At 41.1% G+C, this 14,058-nt stretch overlaps 1 protein-coding gene across 2 annotated transcripts; it reads right to left on the bottom strand.

Moving 5' to 3' along the window:
- Positions 1 to 216: 216 nt before the first annotated feature.
- Prss58 (serine protease 58) lies at positions 217 to 12,925 on the bottom strand. Of its 2 annotated transcripts, none has more exons than XM_034519278.2 (6): positions 12,068 to 12,925; positions 6,043 to 6,118; positions 3,684 to 3,822; positions 3,228 to 3,484; positions 1,575 to 1,714; positions 217 to 1,489 (listed from the first exon to the last, which is right to left on the bottom strand). In XM_034519278.2, exons 2-6 carry the CDS (start codon positions 6,080 to 6,082, stop codon positions 1,340 to 1,342), a joined length of 726 nt encoding a protein of 241 aa, XP_034375169.1. In that variant the 5' UTR covers positions 6,083 to 6,118; positions 12,068 to 12,925; the 3' UTR covers positions 217 to 1,339. The 2 variants fall into 2 exon arrangements, with proteins under 2 accessions (XP_034375169.1, XP_034375170.1); XM_034519279.2 differs by lacking the exon at positions 12,068 to 12,925 and adding an exon at positions 6,264 to 6,375 and having other exon boundaries at positions 1,218 to 1,489.
- Positions 12,926 to 14,058: the final 1,133 nt, after the last annotated feature.

Below are 14,058 nucleotides of genomic sequence, written 5' to 3'. Positions count from 1 at the left end.
AACCTTGGCCCCAAAGCCCTGGCCATGGGTTGCTTTCTGTTTATGAACCAGAGTCACTAGTCTCCTCTTAAACCGTTGTAAAACACAGGACCAGAGAAGAAGGTCGAGGATTTGTATTACACCACCCTTGTAATCACTACCACCCTTAAACTACCTTCATGACTTAAGCGTTCTACCTCCTCCCTCACTAAATTTATCTCCAGCAAGGGAAGTTACCTCTTAGAGCTCGTGGTACGACAGACAGATGGTACCCACACCTCTGCGATTCAGATGCCTCAGCAGCAGTGTGCCCTGCTGAAGTTTTCGTAGTTTCGTAAGCTGGAAAACACTTTTGGAAGGTGAGACGTTATGAGGTGAATACTACTTGTTTCTTTCATAATTAAAATTTCACGGTACACACTCAGCAAGTCACACACAGTTTTGGTTCCAGGAAACCTTAGGCGAGGCTTAGGTACCTTGGAGGCTTTAGAACCTCTTCGAGGACAAGCTTTGGCCTCAGAACCTTTTGTACTCAAAGGCTCCAGTGATCTACTTGTAGTGGCTACAGGCTGTCTTTGTGCTGCTTTTTAAACATTTCGTCAACTGGCCAAAGAAAATTCCCCGTGAAAACCTGTCAATTAAAACTCAGCGGCCATTAGTGAAGCTATGCGGGCATGTGAGCAGAAAAGAGGAGAAAGAAGAATGCTTGAATGATAACCAAAATGGAGTTCCCGAGGCAGCTGATGTCAGTGCGTGAAAGCAACATATGAGCTGAATGTACGCATTAACTATATGAACAAGCAAATATATACTGGGAAAATTAGTTCTTCAACCCTATTTATCTGCTATTATAAGCACTAGTGAACTTTGAACTTTAATAACCGTATGTTCCAAGTACACATTCCAAATGAGTGACTAAGCTTCATCCGTGTCTGCTGTTAGAGTTATATGGATATGAGACTTAATGCAGTGCCTCTTACAGTTCCTATCTTTAAATCCTCACTCCGATTGCTTCCTCTATTAGCTCACTCACTCATTCACTGTCAGATAACACTTTCCCAAATGAAGTGTTTAACTTTCTGAAAACATGCTTAGCAAGATTGATAACCCCAAATGACTGTGAAGTGACCCCCTTTAAATAGTTCTATTATCAGCTGGATTGAAAAATGACAAGTCTTCAGTTTCCCATTTTCAGTGATGGAGAGAGAAAGGCTTGCATGTGTATGATATCTAAATCACTGAATGCACAGGAGTGAGCCGGTGTGCCTCTCACGGTCCAAAGGGCCCTTTTATTTTAATTGTGAGGTTGGACGTTGGTGCATGCTTTGTCACGTTTCAGAATTCTTCCTGTTGGGGGAACTCAGTTATTTTTCATGGTATCTTCAATCCAGGGCATGTAGTGAAAGATGCTAGCATAGATGCCAACATCAGCTCTCAAAATACAGCCATCGGCATAAGACAAGATTCCATAAAGTACCCCATTGCAGACTGCTGGGGCAGACGTGACTTCCTGCAGAAAAAAGAAAACCAGGTCATCTTTCAGGAAACAGATAAGGAATCCAATGAGGAAAGGAAGTCATCAAGAGTCCCATTACCTTACAGGGCAGCCTCCGCCCTGGCACGATGCCCACACAGATCATGTTATCTGTGATGTCAAAGGCTTTATAGGCATTACGGCACTCAGACCTGGAGATTACAGATACGTTCACGGTCTGCAGTGAGTCAGGGTCCTTGGCTAGAGGAGAAAGGAAAATCATATTTCCCATGAGTTTTTCTAAGTACCAAAACTTCCTTTGCTTTCCTTCTTTTTTCAGTATTTGTTCTATTATCAGGAAAAGGAGTTCAAATTTTTAGAAATGAGAACCAAAAAGTTTAAACAATAAGTACACAGGAGATTATCAAATTAACAATTTGTCATAACACAAATGTTCATCCCCTTAGGAGGGTGGTTGGACTATGTGAGACATTCTTGCAACAAAATGAAACAAATTGCTTAAATTTTTTTTTCTGGAAATTTAAACATTTAGAGAGTGTCTTTTTATATGCAAGTTTTAGAGTCTGAGGCAACTTACAATATATAGTCTAATTTCTTATTTGTCAGATGGCAAAACTAATTATCTGGCTAATAATAATAATAATAATAATAATAATAATAATAATAATAATAGAGCCACCTAAGACACTAGTAACAGTAAAGAAGGAAAAACAACTAGACTAAGTAGTACAGTACAATTTAATACTGTATCTTCTGGTTTCTAATTCAAGCTGTTTCTTTTACATCAAAGTCTCATACTAAGAAAGATTTTCTAATCTGTCAAGCAATGAGAATAAGAAAATCAGAGTTCTAGCTATCTGCAAATGGTCTTCTTAGGGATTCGTGGGCAAAAGTTCTATATTTTGAGATTTTAATTTTTAAATTTGATTATATGTTTACTTCTAAATCTTTATTTGAAAATATGACACTAATTTTTATTGGATATTTAATTTACATTTCAGATGTTATCCCCTTTCTCCATTTTTACCCCCACCGAGGAACGCCCTATCCCATCCCCCCTCCTCTTGCTTCTATGAGATTGTATCCCCACCCACCCACACACTTCAACCTCCCAACTCTCGAATTCCCCCACACTGGGGCGTCCAGCCTTTACAGGACCAAGGACCTCCTCTCCCACATATGCCCAACAAGGCCATCCTCCCCTACATATACAGATGGAGTCATGGGTCCCTCCCTATGTGCTCCCAGGCTGGTGGTTTAGACCCTGGGAGCTCTGGTTGGTTGGTATTGTTGCTCTCCCTATGGAGCAGCAAACTCTTTCAGCTCCTTCAGTCTTCTCTCTAATTCTTCCATTGGGAACCCCATGATCAGTTCTATGGTTAGCTGTGAGCATCTGCCTCTGAATATGTCAGGCTCTGGCAGACCTCTAAGGAGACAGCTATATCAGGCTCCTGTCAGCATGCACTTCCTGGCATTCACATCAGCATCTACCTTTGGTGACTGCACATGGGATGGATACCCAGGTGGAACAGTCTCCAGCCGACCCCTCCTTCAGTTTCTATCCCACACTTTGTCTCCATATTTGCTCCCATGAGTATTTTGTTACTCCTAAGAAGAAGTCTTTTAGTGAGGCAAAGGAAAAGGAAACGGTGAAAGCAGAAGCTTGAAGAAAGTCCTATGAAAGCAGAACTGCAGAAGCTCAGAGGAGAACGTCAGCAAAGTCAGACACTATCACTTAATGCTTTAAACTCACTGGTGTCACATAGATTGTAGGCCCAGGTAGACACAGAGCACATGGCATTTGCAGGCACGATGTGTTGAGGCAGTTTGACTGCTTTTGCATAGTTACTGTGTTTAATCCTTCTTCTCAGTTTGATTAGCATGAGATCATATGTAATAGAAGAGACTGAGAAGTGTGGATGATGGAACATTTTCTCATAGTCAGACACCTCCACGTCCCTTTCCAGGTGATCTGATGGGTTGCTTATCCCAAGAATCACCCGAAGGTTCCTAGAATAATAGAGGGATATTGATTAAAAAATAATTTATCAAATTTCTGCAATCATACGGACCTTAATTAGTTTTCCCCAAAGAACATTCCCCAAAGATCTTCCATGAATCATTTATTGAGAGTCATATACAAGTTGCTGGGTCTATGTGTGACCTGAGAACTCAAAGAGTAAAACAATCTGAAGCTCTTATCACTCACGGTAAATTGCAGTGTGCAGATGTGATCACCCATAAAGGATGAATCAGGACTCCAGTGCAAGGCAAGTAATCAGACTTCAGGTAGACCAAGTAGGGAGGAGTGGTGCCAGCTATGTGATCTGGATTATAGGCAAAGGTACCTGGAAAGAAAGGGATGAGACTGTTTTTCATCAACCACTAAGAAAAACACTGAAACAAAAATAAAAAGCTCAAAAGTACAACAGCAAAGTAAAAAAAAAAAAAAAAAAAATTGGGGGGGAGGGGGAGAAGGGGAATACATTTCACTAGATTCAAGTCATTGAATCTGCAGCACTTTTAAATAGTAAACCAAATCTTTAAAAGTGACTTATGTTGTTTTGAAGACAATGGCAGTTGATAGAAATAGCTACTTTAAGATTTTAAAAAGTGTTTAACCTTTTAATTGTAAAGAAATATTTTTCTACTTAAATTATGAGTTCTCTTAGGCCTGTGAGAAATCTCAGTAGGCGGAAGAGTTGTTAAGCAAGGCTGACAACCTGAGTTTGATTCCTTCAGAATCCAAAGCTCAAAGGAGAGTATCTATCTCACAAAGTAGCCTACAACTTTTACAATGTACCATAGCCCGTGGACCCCTCATCTTACATATACAATAATAAAGAAATAACTTTAAAAAGAAATAGAAGTTCTCTTTTTATACAATTAAGTGGAATCTGTTAGGCTAACTAATTACTAAACCATTTTACCAGTTTTGAATTGTTAACATTTGCATGTAGAACGCGCCACACAGGATCACATGTTTGAACACTTGAATGCCAACAAATGGTGATGTTTGGGGAACTAGATCTCTAGTGAGCAAGGTTTGAAGTTGTTAGCCTATCTCACTTCCTGTCTAGTCTCTGATTTACATAGATGTGAGCAAGCAGCCTCATGTTTCTGCTACCAATTCCCAGGTTTCTCTTGTCATCATGCCTTTCCTACCATGATGGAATGTTCTCTCAACTCATTAGCCAAGTGAGCCTCTCTCCTTTATGTTGCTTCTTGTCAGTTCTTGGTCATAGCAATGAGAATAGCACCTGATACAAGGACTTTCACAAGTTATCTCTCTCTCTTCCAACAACTGTACCATGAGCAATGAAAGCCAGTAATATGACAAGAACATGGCAAATGCTCTCAGAGTCTAAGGACAACAAGGTAGTAAATAATTCCATCAATTAATGTAAGGTAGTAGTATATGCTGTTGAGGACTTTGAGCTAGCTTGTGAGTGAAACAGATAGCCATGCTGTTAAATATCTGAATCAGTATACATATTAAAAAATAACGAACACAAAACCCGAGTAAATAAAATAGCATGTTGGATGGTGATTAAAGCTATGGGGATAAAGTTAGACCAGTTAAAAATGTAAAGTACCAGTTGTGTGTGTCGAGGTGGAGGGTTGTGGGTGGATGGCAGATCATGAAGTAAAGCATTATGCAACAATCAGTGGGCAGGGTTGGCTAACAGAGAACAACAATGTCATGGAGACAGAGGATTTAGATCATCAGATGTGTGGAGCCAGAGACTCCGGAAAGAGGAAACAGCTACAGCGAGAATATGATGTATAGGTCCTGTTTAAGGAATATCACAGAGGCTAACATGGCATGAGTTAAATAAGGATGATGGTGGTAGAGAGTAATGTACAAGGGATAGTGCATTTTGTGCAATGGCAATGTTGGAGTTATGCAGACTTGTATTCTAAGTGGAAGTGGGACCACTTCAAGATTTAAATAAAGAAGTGATGGCAGCATCCTCTTAAAAACCTTGGAAGGAGAGCATGTAGACATGAAGGGATCTATTAGGTGAGTAAATAATTATTGCAGTGAAAGGATGCCAGCTTGGAGTATCATGAACAGTAGATGTAGTGAGATGTGATTGACTTAGGATATATTTAGAAGACAGAACAAATAACATTTTCCTAACATCATGATCGTAGAGTATGGAGCTGAGCCACATCAAAAGTTTTCAACTTTAAGTCTGCTGTTGTATTCCTTAGTTGGATTCCTCTTTTTCTCTTTTAACCTGGGTCGTCCCTTTCCTGTTCCTGTGCCACAATATCTATCATGTTCCAGGCAGGTCCAGAGTAAGCTCCTAATGTGGAATTGATTTCTTGTAGATGTGTTGATATGCATACCTACTTCACAGTACATAAGTAATCAACTTGAAGTGCAGAAGGTGGGCATTCTTATAGGAAGTAACTAAACTTGGAAGATGCTTTGGCAGTGCTAAGAGATAGAGAAACAGTCATATACTAAGTCTGAAATGATGTCTCTATCATTTTTCTATCTTTCATGCCTTCCCAAGGACTCCTCGTTGGCAAATAATAACAGATGTGAAGACACTCACCAAGCAGGGATGAAAGAATGCAGAGGAAGATTAACTTCATTATGATGTTGAAAGCTTTTTTGAGAGCTCAGTGTCTCTGAAAAGCATAAAGAAGAGAGAAGGAGATAAAATACTGATGAATTATTTCAGTGGCAGGATTCATTTTATGAAAAATTCTCCCCACCAGAGTATAGAGTGGTGTCAGAAGGAGGAAACAACTTGTAACAAACTTGATCACTCACGATGTCTAGATCTCAGTTTTGTCCTCTTTTGAAGAAGTCACTTAATCCAAGAGAGATTTTCACGGTGCCTTCACGGCCTCATGCTCTTTGACTTGTGCAGGAAGGCTGCTCTGTGAGCTGGATGCATGATGCAGACCCCTCCCATCTTTATGATGCTATCTCTCCCATTTGTGTGACACTGGTATTTATTTATACTCTGGCACTGAGAGTAATCCCTCTGCTTGGCACTCAGTGTCTCTTTGAAGTACTTTAGCTATCTTATTCATCACAAAAACCAACCATCATTTAAAACCACAGAAACACCATCAGAGCTGGAATGTGGTTTTGGGTGGAGGGGTCAGGGGTTGGGTATCCACATATTTAAAGTTTTCATTTCTAACTTTAAGGAGCTCCCAAGCTGGAAGTGATAGACAAGCAAATGGATGCTACCAAAAGTATCAAGGCACAAAGACACTGGCATATTATATAGACTATGTAACACTATTTGTAAATCACATCTCTTAAAATATCTGTATCCAAAAATATTAGGAAATATTAAAACTCAACAATCAACAAGCAACTTGACTTGAATGTGAGTCTAAGATCTGAACAGGTGATGACCTTGCTGAATGTTTTGTCTGTTTGGATTTTCAAAATAAATAGCACATTCTATGTGCCTTGAGCAACAAACATTAGTCTTATAGATCTGGAGCTTGTAACTCATTTCTCCAATTACTGACAAATTTGGTGATGGTGGCTGATAGGTACCTTCTTTTGGGGGTTCACTTGGCTTTTCCCATATGTGTATATGCACAGCAAAGGAGAGGGAATAGACTATTATTTTCCTTATAAGAATCTAATACTTAGAGGGCTCCTAAAATATGGAACAGAAATGGCTGAGAAACAAATTTCAAATGTGCAACATCCATAGTCATGAGGAAATGCAAATTAAAATGACTTTGAGATTTTATCTTATTTGAGCCAAAATGGTCAAGGTAATTAAACAAATAGCATATGTTAATGAAGATGTGAGAGAAGAGGAATATGTATCCATTTCTGGTGGGAGTGCAAACTAGAACAGCCACTGTGGAAATCAGTGGGGAGGTTTCTTTGGAATCTGGTAATGGATCTGCCTCAATATCTACCTATCTCTCTCTTGAGAATATAGTTAAAGAATTTTATGACCTACTAGAGAAATATTGCTGCTCTATTTATAATAGCCAAAAATTGAAAGTAGTGTGCACATCCTTCAAGTGATGAATGGCTAATGAAATGCACCACATTTACACAATGGAACATTATTCCACTATTAAAACGAACCATGAAATTTGAAGGTAAATTGATGGCAGTAGAAACAAATATCCTTCCAAGTGAGGTAACCCAGACCTAAAAAGACAAATACTGCATGTTTTTTCTTATATGCAGATGTTAGCTTTTAATATTTCTTTGTATGCTTCAATCTACAGATGTGAGTAGCTAGCAGGAAACAAGAGGTAGTAGTCCAAGGAAGAGGAAATAGAATATAGTGTTATACTGAGAGAAAGGGAAAATAGAATAGTATAATTAACTGGAAAGGGGTATGGAAGGGCAGGATAAATGAGGGAATATGGCAAGGAAATTAACATTAAAGGTCTTTGAAAAAACAGTGAAGATATACTAAAACATATTCATGTATTAAAGGAATTTAAATGAAATCATTATATAATAGAGAAGATAATGCCCTAATTAGATGTCTTGTACCACCAAGTCAATGCTTCAGTAATAAGAATAGTTTACAAAGTTTGGAATCATTAACTAAAGGGATTCCATAGTGCCATTGAAACTTCATGGGCTATTTCTAAGGCTACTGATTACTCTCTGCAATCCAATGGCAAGGACTTATTGCTGAAAACACTACTCGTTTATATCATCATATTGGAGCAATCCACTTCCAGATAGAAGTTTTGTCCCCTAATTTCTAGCATTCTACTGAAAGAGAAAATTAATCATTTGTCCTGTCCACCAGGGCATTAAACAGGGGTCCATGGAGATCACCAGAAAGAGAAAGTGGGGAAAACAGGCCAACACAAAGAATGGCAATCTGTCTATAGTCTGATCAAATTGCCATTTTTACTTTTTCATACAGGGGTTATATACACAAAAAGGCAGTATGTGGGGGAAGGGGATGACACAGAAACGTAAGTATTCAGGGGGAGTACAGATATATTCCAGAACAGAGTATCAGCTGGGTGAAGCTTCAGGGGACAGGTCACTATGACTCCGCCTATGATTCACTTGTCCTTATCTAAGTTGGTACTATCCACCAAAGTTACCTATCTACAAGGTCTATGACTAAGTCTTGGCAACTTACCACCAAAATTGCTTGTTTACAATAGCTTCTAGCCATCTGTTTCAGGGTTTTTCCACAGAGACCCAAGACTTTGTGTTAGCATGCTTGTATGTCAGGCCTATAGCTGACTCCAGGCCTTTAGTGTATAAGCAGAGCTGCCCCTGACAATCATTAATCACTGAGCTTCAAATCCTCTGGCTTATAACACAATTCTGACTATAAGATATACTGATGTAATAGTGGCAACAATGTTATTAGAGTTACCAACCACATTTTAAATGGGATTTAAGGCTCTGTGAGATAAAACCCACACCCGCACCTGACACTACTAATGTAGTCAAGAACCTGAAACTAAATAGGTTCTGGACCTTAGGGGGAAATATACTACTATTCTGATAAGGTAATTGAGCAATAAAATGATTCTTGATGACATATTGGGATATACATAGATCAGTGTGTTACTTAACTCTCATCCGAGAAGTTTATTCTTGCAGTAGATAGTTACTAAGACAGAAATCTGCAACTGGAAATGTAAACACAGTGAGAAACATTGGCATACTCAGACCTATATGGGCCAGCCGTCTTTATAAAATCCCTCCCCTCAAGGCTTAAGGATCTTTGTGGAAGAAGATGAGGAAAGACTGTAAGAGCAAAAGGTACTAGATGACTCCGAGAAGGCATTATCTTTTAGATACAGCAGGGCTGAAACACATATAAACTCGCAGAAACTGTGACAGCATGCATAAGATTTGTACAGTTTCAAACCAGACAAAATACCAGCACACAGAAAAAGTAAACACAAAGCCCCACCCTAACCAAAAAGCTATTTTCAACCGATAACTACTGGGCAAGGAAAATATCTGTTTCCTCCAGTTACATGCCAAAGATATATTAATCACACCCCTCAGGGCAAACTGTATGTGCAGGAGTCGTTAGTTGGTCTGCACAAAAATCACAAATGGACTTCATAATTATTTTTCTTGGTATTTTGTTCCATACTAATTTCATCTTTCTATCTTTTTTACCTTAAGGTTTTCGCTTTTGTTGAGAGAAAGAGAGAGAGAGAGAGAGAGAGAGAGAGAGAGAGAGAGAGAGAGAGAAAGAGAAAGAGAGAAGTATGAAGTTAGGTGGGCACAGAGATGAGAAAATCTTGGAGAAGTTGTAGGAGAAGTAATATTATCAAAATATATGAAAAATTAGCTAAAATAAAAATTTTATAAGAGTACTTATTCTGAGGGTGGAGATATAGCTAAGCAGTTATGATGACTTATTTATTTTGAAGAAGACTTGAGTTCATTACACAGAACACATGTCAGATGGCTTGTAATCACTCTAGCTCCAGAGGTCTAACTTCTTCTGGTCTCTGCACTAATATATACACTCTCACACAGACAAACAGGTATGCACATAATTAAAAATAAAAAACACCTTCAAAATAGCCTTCTAGGTCTATTGGATTTTCCTCCTCCCTTTGTAATCTCACACAACCCTGACCAAATATGATGATGTTGGCATTCAGGGAGTTCAGAAGCTTGCTCAGAGGCTAAATATCACCCTTCCAAATAATCGACCAATCATATTCCTTGTTTTTAACCTAGTGAATTGAAAATAATTACACAATGAAAATGTCAGACTAGTATTTACAAAATCATTATTCATAGTGGCTAAACCTCTGAAGTAGCCAAGATGTTCACTAAACAGGCAAGTGGGTAAATAACATGTGCTAAATCCACATGTGGAAATATTTAATTGAGCAATTTTAGAAACTGAGCTAGCAAACCACAAAAATCATACAAATCTATGTGGTCCTCTTAAGTTGAACAAGAGCAGTACTTCTGACTTGCTTAGTAGAATAAGCCAGAAGTTGTGGGATATATCCACATGGTGATATGAATGTACAAGGACAGAGTGTATGCTCTATGAGCATCGCTAACACCCACAGGAGAATCTCCAGCCTTGCTTGATGACATCACATGTTGTGAAGCCTAAAGGCAAAGAAGGTATGGTGAGGATGTCCGGATGTTGCCAATCTCTCAAAGCAGTATAGTCCATGAACCTATAGTAGTATTCAGCTGACAGTAAGCAGGAAGCCAGGGCCCTGTGAAGTGTAAACACTAGACATGAATTTTACTGGGAAATTAAATAACTGATGAATAATTGTTTTCTTTGAAGATTTCTCAGAAACTAAGGAGTGGGCCTAGCTTAGTTGTGCCTGAACTATGAACGAAGGGAAACTGAGGTCATTAAAAAATGTGTAATTTTTTGTAAGTAAAATGGTATAAAAGCAAAAAGGAGGAGGGGGGATGAGATAGGGGGTTTCTGGGGGGGATGGGAAAAGGTGATGACATCTGAAATGTAAATAAATAAAATATCCAATAAAAATGTACAGTTTTAAGGCACTAAGTTTGTGTTAAAGATTTACATACAGCAATAAAAAATAATACAAATATATACAATGTGCTTATAGTTTGTTTAGTTTTTGTTATTTAGTGGCAAGAGAGATGAAGCTTTTGAGCTCCCAGGTCACAGTCCAAAGGGAAGATGTGTACTAAGCATTACCACTATATGTGATAACACAGTGCTGGGGGTAAATCGAGGCAGAGACCCATATAAAAGTGTCTTTGAGAGAAATTTGTATACTCCATGGGGAAATATTTGTGGCTCAAAGGATTTGTGACAGTAAGAAATGGGAAAAATAGGGAGAAATCTGTGGAAAGATGAACCAGGGTTTAGAAGAGAAGAATTATGAGCATGATGTCAGAGAAGGATTAATGAAGAGAGAAAGCTCCTACAAAACTCTTGGGGATTGGTTCTAATGCTTCATCTTAATTTGGCTCCCCAAATCACACAGGAATCTGCATGTCCAGACTCTGAGGGTCCCTGTCCCCAAGTGGTCTTTGATTAATCAATAAAGAGCCAATGGTCAGTAGCTGGGCAGGTTGAAAGAGGTGGAATTTTTAGGATTCCAGGGAAGGTGGGGGGGCGGGGGGGGGGGGGGGAGGGACACAGAGGAGAGCACAGAATCACCAGGACTGGAAAGCAGGAAGCAGAGTGTGTGTGTCCCACCTTTGCATTATCTTACGATCAGTCATTATCACTGAAGGACATTTATCTTTAACGAACTTGATTTTGTTCAAGTCATATATGTGCGTGAGAAAGAGAGAGAGAGAGAGAGAGAGAGAGAGAGAGAGAGAGAGAGAGAGAGAGAGAGAGAGAGAGAAGAGACAAAAGAGGAACTTCCTATGACTAAAGTTGAGAGCTGTGAAAAATCTATATGGTATAAACATCCATATTTAGAATGCAGCTTGAAAACATGACCTTTTAGTGAAAACAACATTAGGTTCCCCCATCATGTCATCTCCAAGTCTAGGGCTTTTGACTAGGTTTATAATAGCATGCATGAATTTGCTTTGAAATGTGCTTCAGATCCAATCAGAAACAAGTTGTTTATCCCCGCTGAAATTATGTCATTATTGTACCAATGAGCACTTCTTACCTGGCAGGTTAGTACTGTAACGTGCAAGGTACAGCATTGGGTAATATCACTAATACATTTTCTTCTTCAGACTGAGGTCAGCACCGGGCCTGCCGCATGTGGCTGAGGCACAAGGCATTGCGCCCCGGGGTCCAGGTAGGCCTTTTTGGATGTTGTGGCAACAGCTGCTTCCTCTTTGGCTCTGCTGGCATGGTGGTGCTGGACTGCCAGGACAGCCATCTGCGTGGTGGTGATGTTGTCCAGTTCAAAAGGTATTCACTTGTGTTCTGGCCCAAGGTGGTCGGGATGGTTCCAGACCAAGGAGCTTAGCAGCCTGCTGGCCAGCAGAAGGGCTTGGGCCTCGGCCTCTCAAAGACTCCGATCAGCCTCAGGCTTGAGTAGTTCGTTGGGGGTGGGGGGGAGGGGCGCAGGTAGGCCTGGGCATCAGGGAAGACTGGAAGTTGCGGCCTGCTGGAGGTTCATCTGATGGAAGAGGCAGACGCTTGAGGGAGCAGACGACCAAACTTTTCTCCCGCAGGACCTCTAGTCGCTTTAGTCATGGAGATAAAGTTGGACCTTGCAGGACCCCAGGGCAGCCTGGCTCACTCTCCCTGGCCTGGACATCTCGCGAGCATGGGATGCAATCTGGATGGGTCCCACACTCTCATCAAAGACCTCCAGAGAAGACACAAAGTGGGCGCCACCATGCGGTGCTCATAGCCTGGTTCAGGGAACATGGTTGTAGACACCGGCTGATGTTGAGGAAGGGAGTGCAGGGGGACCCTTGGGGGGCAGTGGTGGTGGCGGTAGTGCCCACTTGCATATGGCAGCAGGGCCTCAGCCGGCAACAGCAGTGGAGCATTCTCCTCCTGCCTGGATGTCTCCTTGGCAACCCCATGGCCCAACTCGGCCACCAGCCCCGCCTCCACCACACCATTGCACAGGCTCAAGGCTGATGGCTGCAGTTCACCCTTGGCTTTGGCCTCTGCCAAAAAGGGAGGGAGAAAGGCGATCAGCCAAGTGTGAGGATCCTCGGTCCTGGAGGCTCTCAGCTCAGGCCTCCTGGTTCAAGTCCACCACAGGGCCCGGACTCCTCACGTGCCCGAGGGTCTTTCTTGGCAAACAACATAGGAGGGTCTCCACCATGGCCTGAGCGATCCTTCCCTGTACCTTCCAAGGAGGAGCTGTTGGCGGGACTGCCTGAGCCTGAGGAGTGGCCACTAGGAGTCCTGGATGAGGGCATGTGAGTATGCAGTGTCCCCAGTGAGGACAAGTAGAAGCCATATTTCTGGGTATTGAAGATGCTGGGCTGACCCAGCTGGCTGAGGAGGGGGCTCCCGCTGCTGTGGTGCTCCAGGTAGTTCAGATGCAGGTAGGATGAATACAGCTCACTGGGCGGATGGGAGAAGCCAGGTGATAGACTGGGCAGCCAGTGTGGAAGCTTACCCAGTAATTTCTGGGGGTAATAGGTGGAGACCTATGGCTGCCTCCTCCTCTGGGGTCCAGTGAAAGCAGTTGAGGTAAGTGACAGGCTGTAACTTTCATTCTATGTAATACTTTATCTCTGAGGTAATTTTCTAAAGAGCTTTTTGTCTAAGAAGTTATAAAAGATCAGAGAAAAGAAAAAAAAAGTTGTTGGTTGAATGGTTTGGCTTGGGGAGCTTTGCCCATCTGTCTATCATCCATCCATGCATCCATGCATGCATCCATGCATCCATGCATGCATGCATCCATCCATCCATCATTCCATGCATCCATCCATCCATCCATCCATCCATGCATCCATCCATCCATCCATCCATCTATACCTCCATCCATCCATCCATGCATGCATCCATGCATGCATGTATACATGCATGCATGCATGCATCCATCCATCCATCCATCCATCTATACCTCCATCCATCCTTCCATTCATCCATCCAAATGTACGTCTGTTTGTTTATATGCTTGTGTGTAGGTATATGTGTATATATGTAAGCACTCATGAATACTCGTTGAGTTGATTGCGA

Source organism: Arvicanthis niloticus, chromosome 15 (genome assembly GCF_011762505.2).
Source record: "Arvicanthis niloticus isolate mArvNil1 chromosome 15, mArvNil1.pat.X, whole genome shotgun sequence".
NCBI lineage: Eukaryota > Metazoa > Chordata > Mammalia > Rodentia > Muridae > Arvicanthis > Arvicanthis niloticus.
The sequence above is the reverse complement of the archived record's forward strand: the minus strand, read 5'-3'. Positions and strand labels throughout refer to the sequence as shown.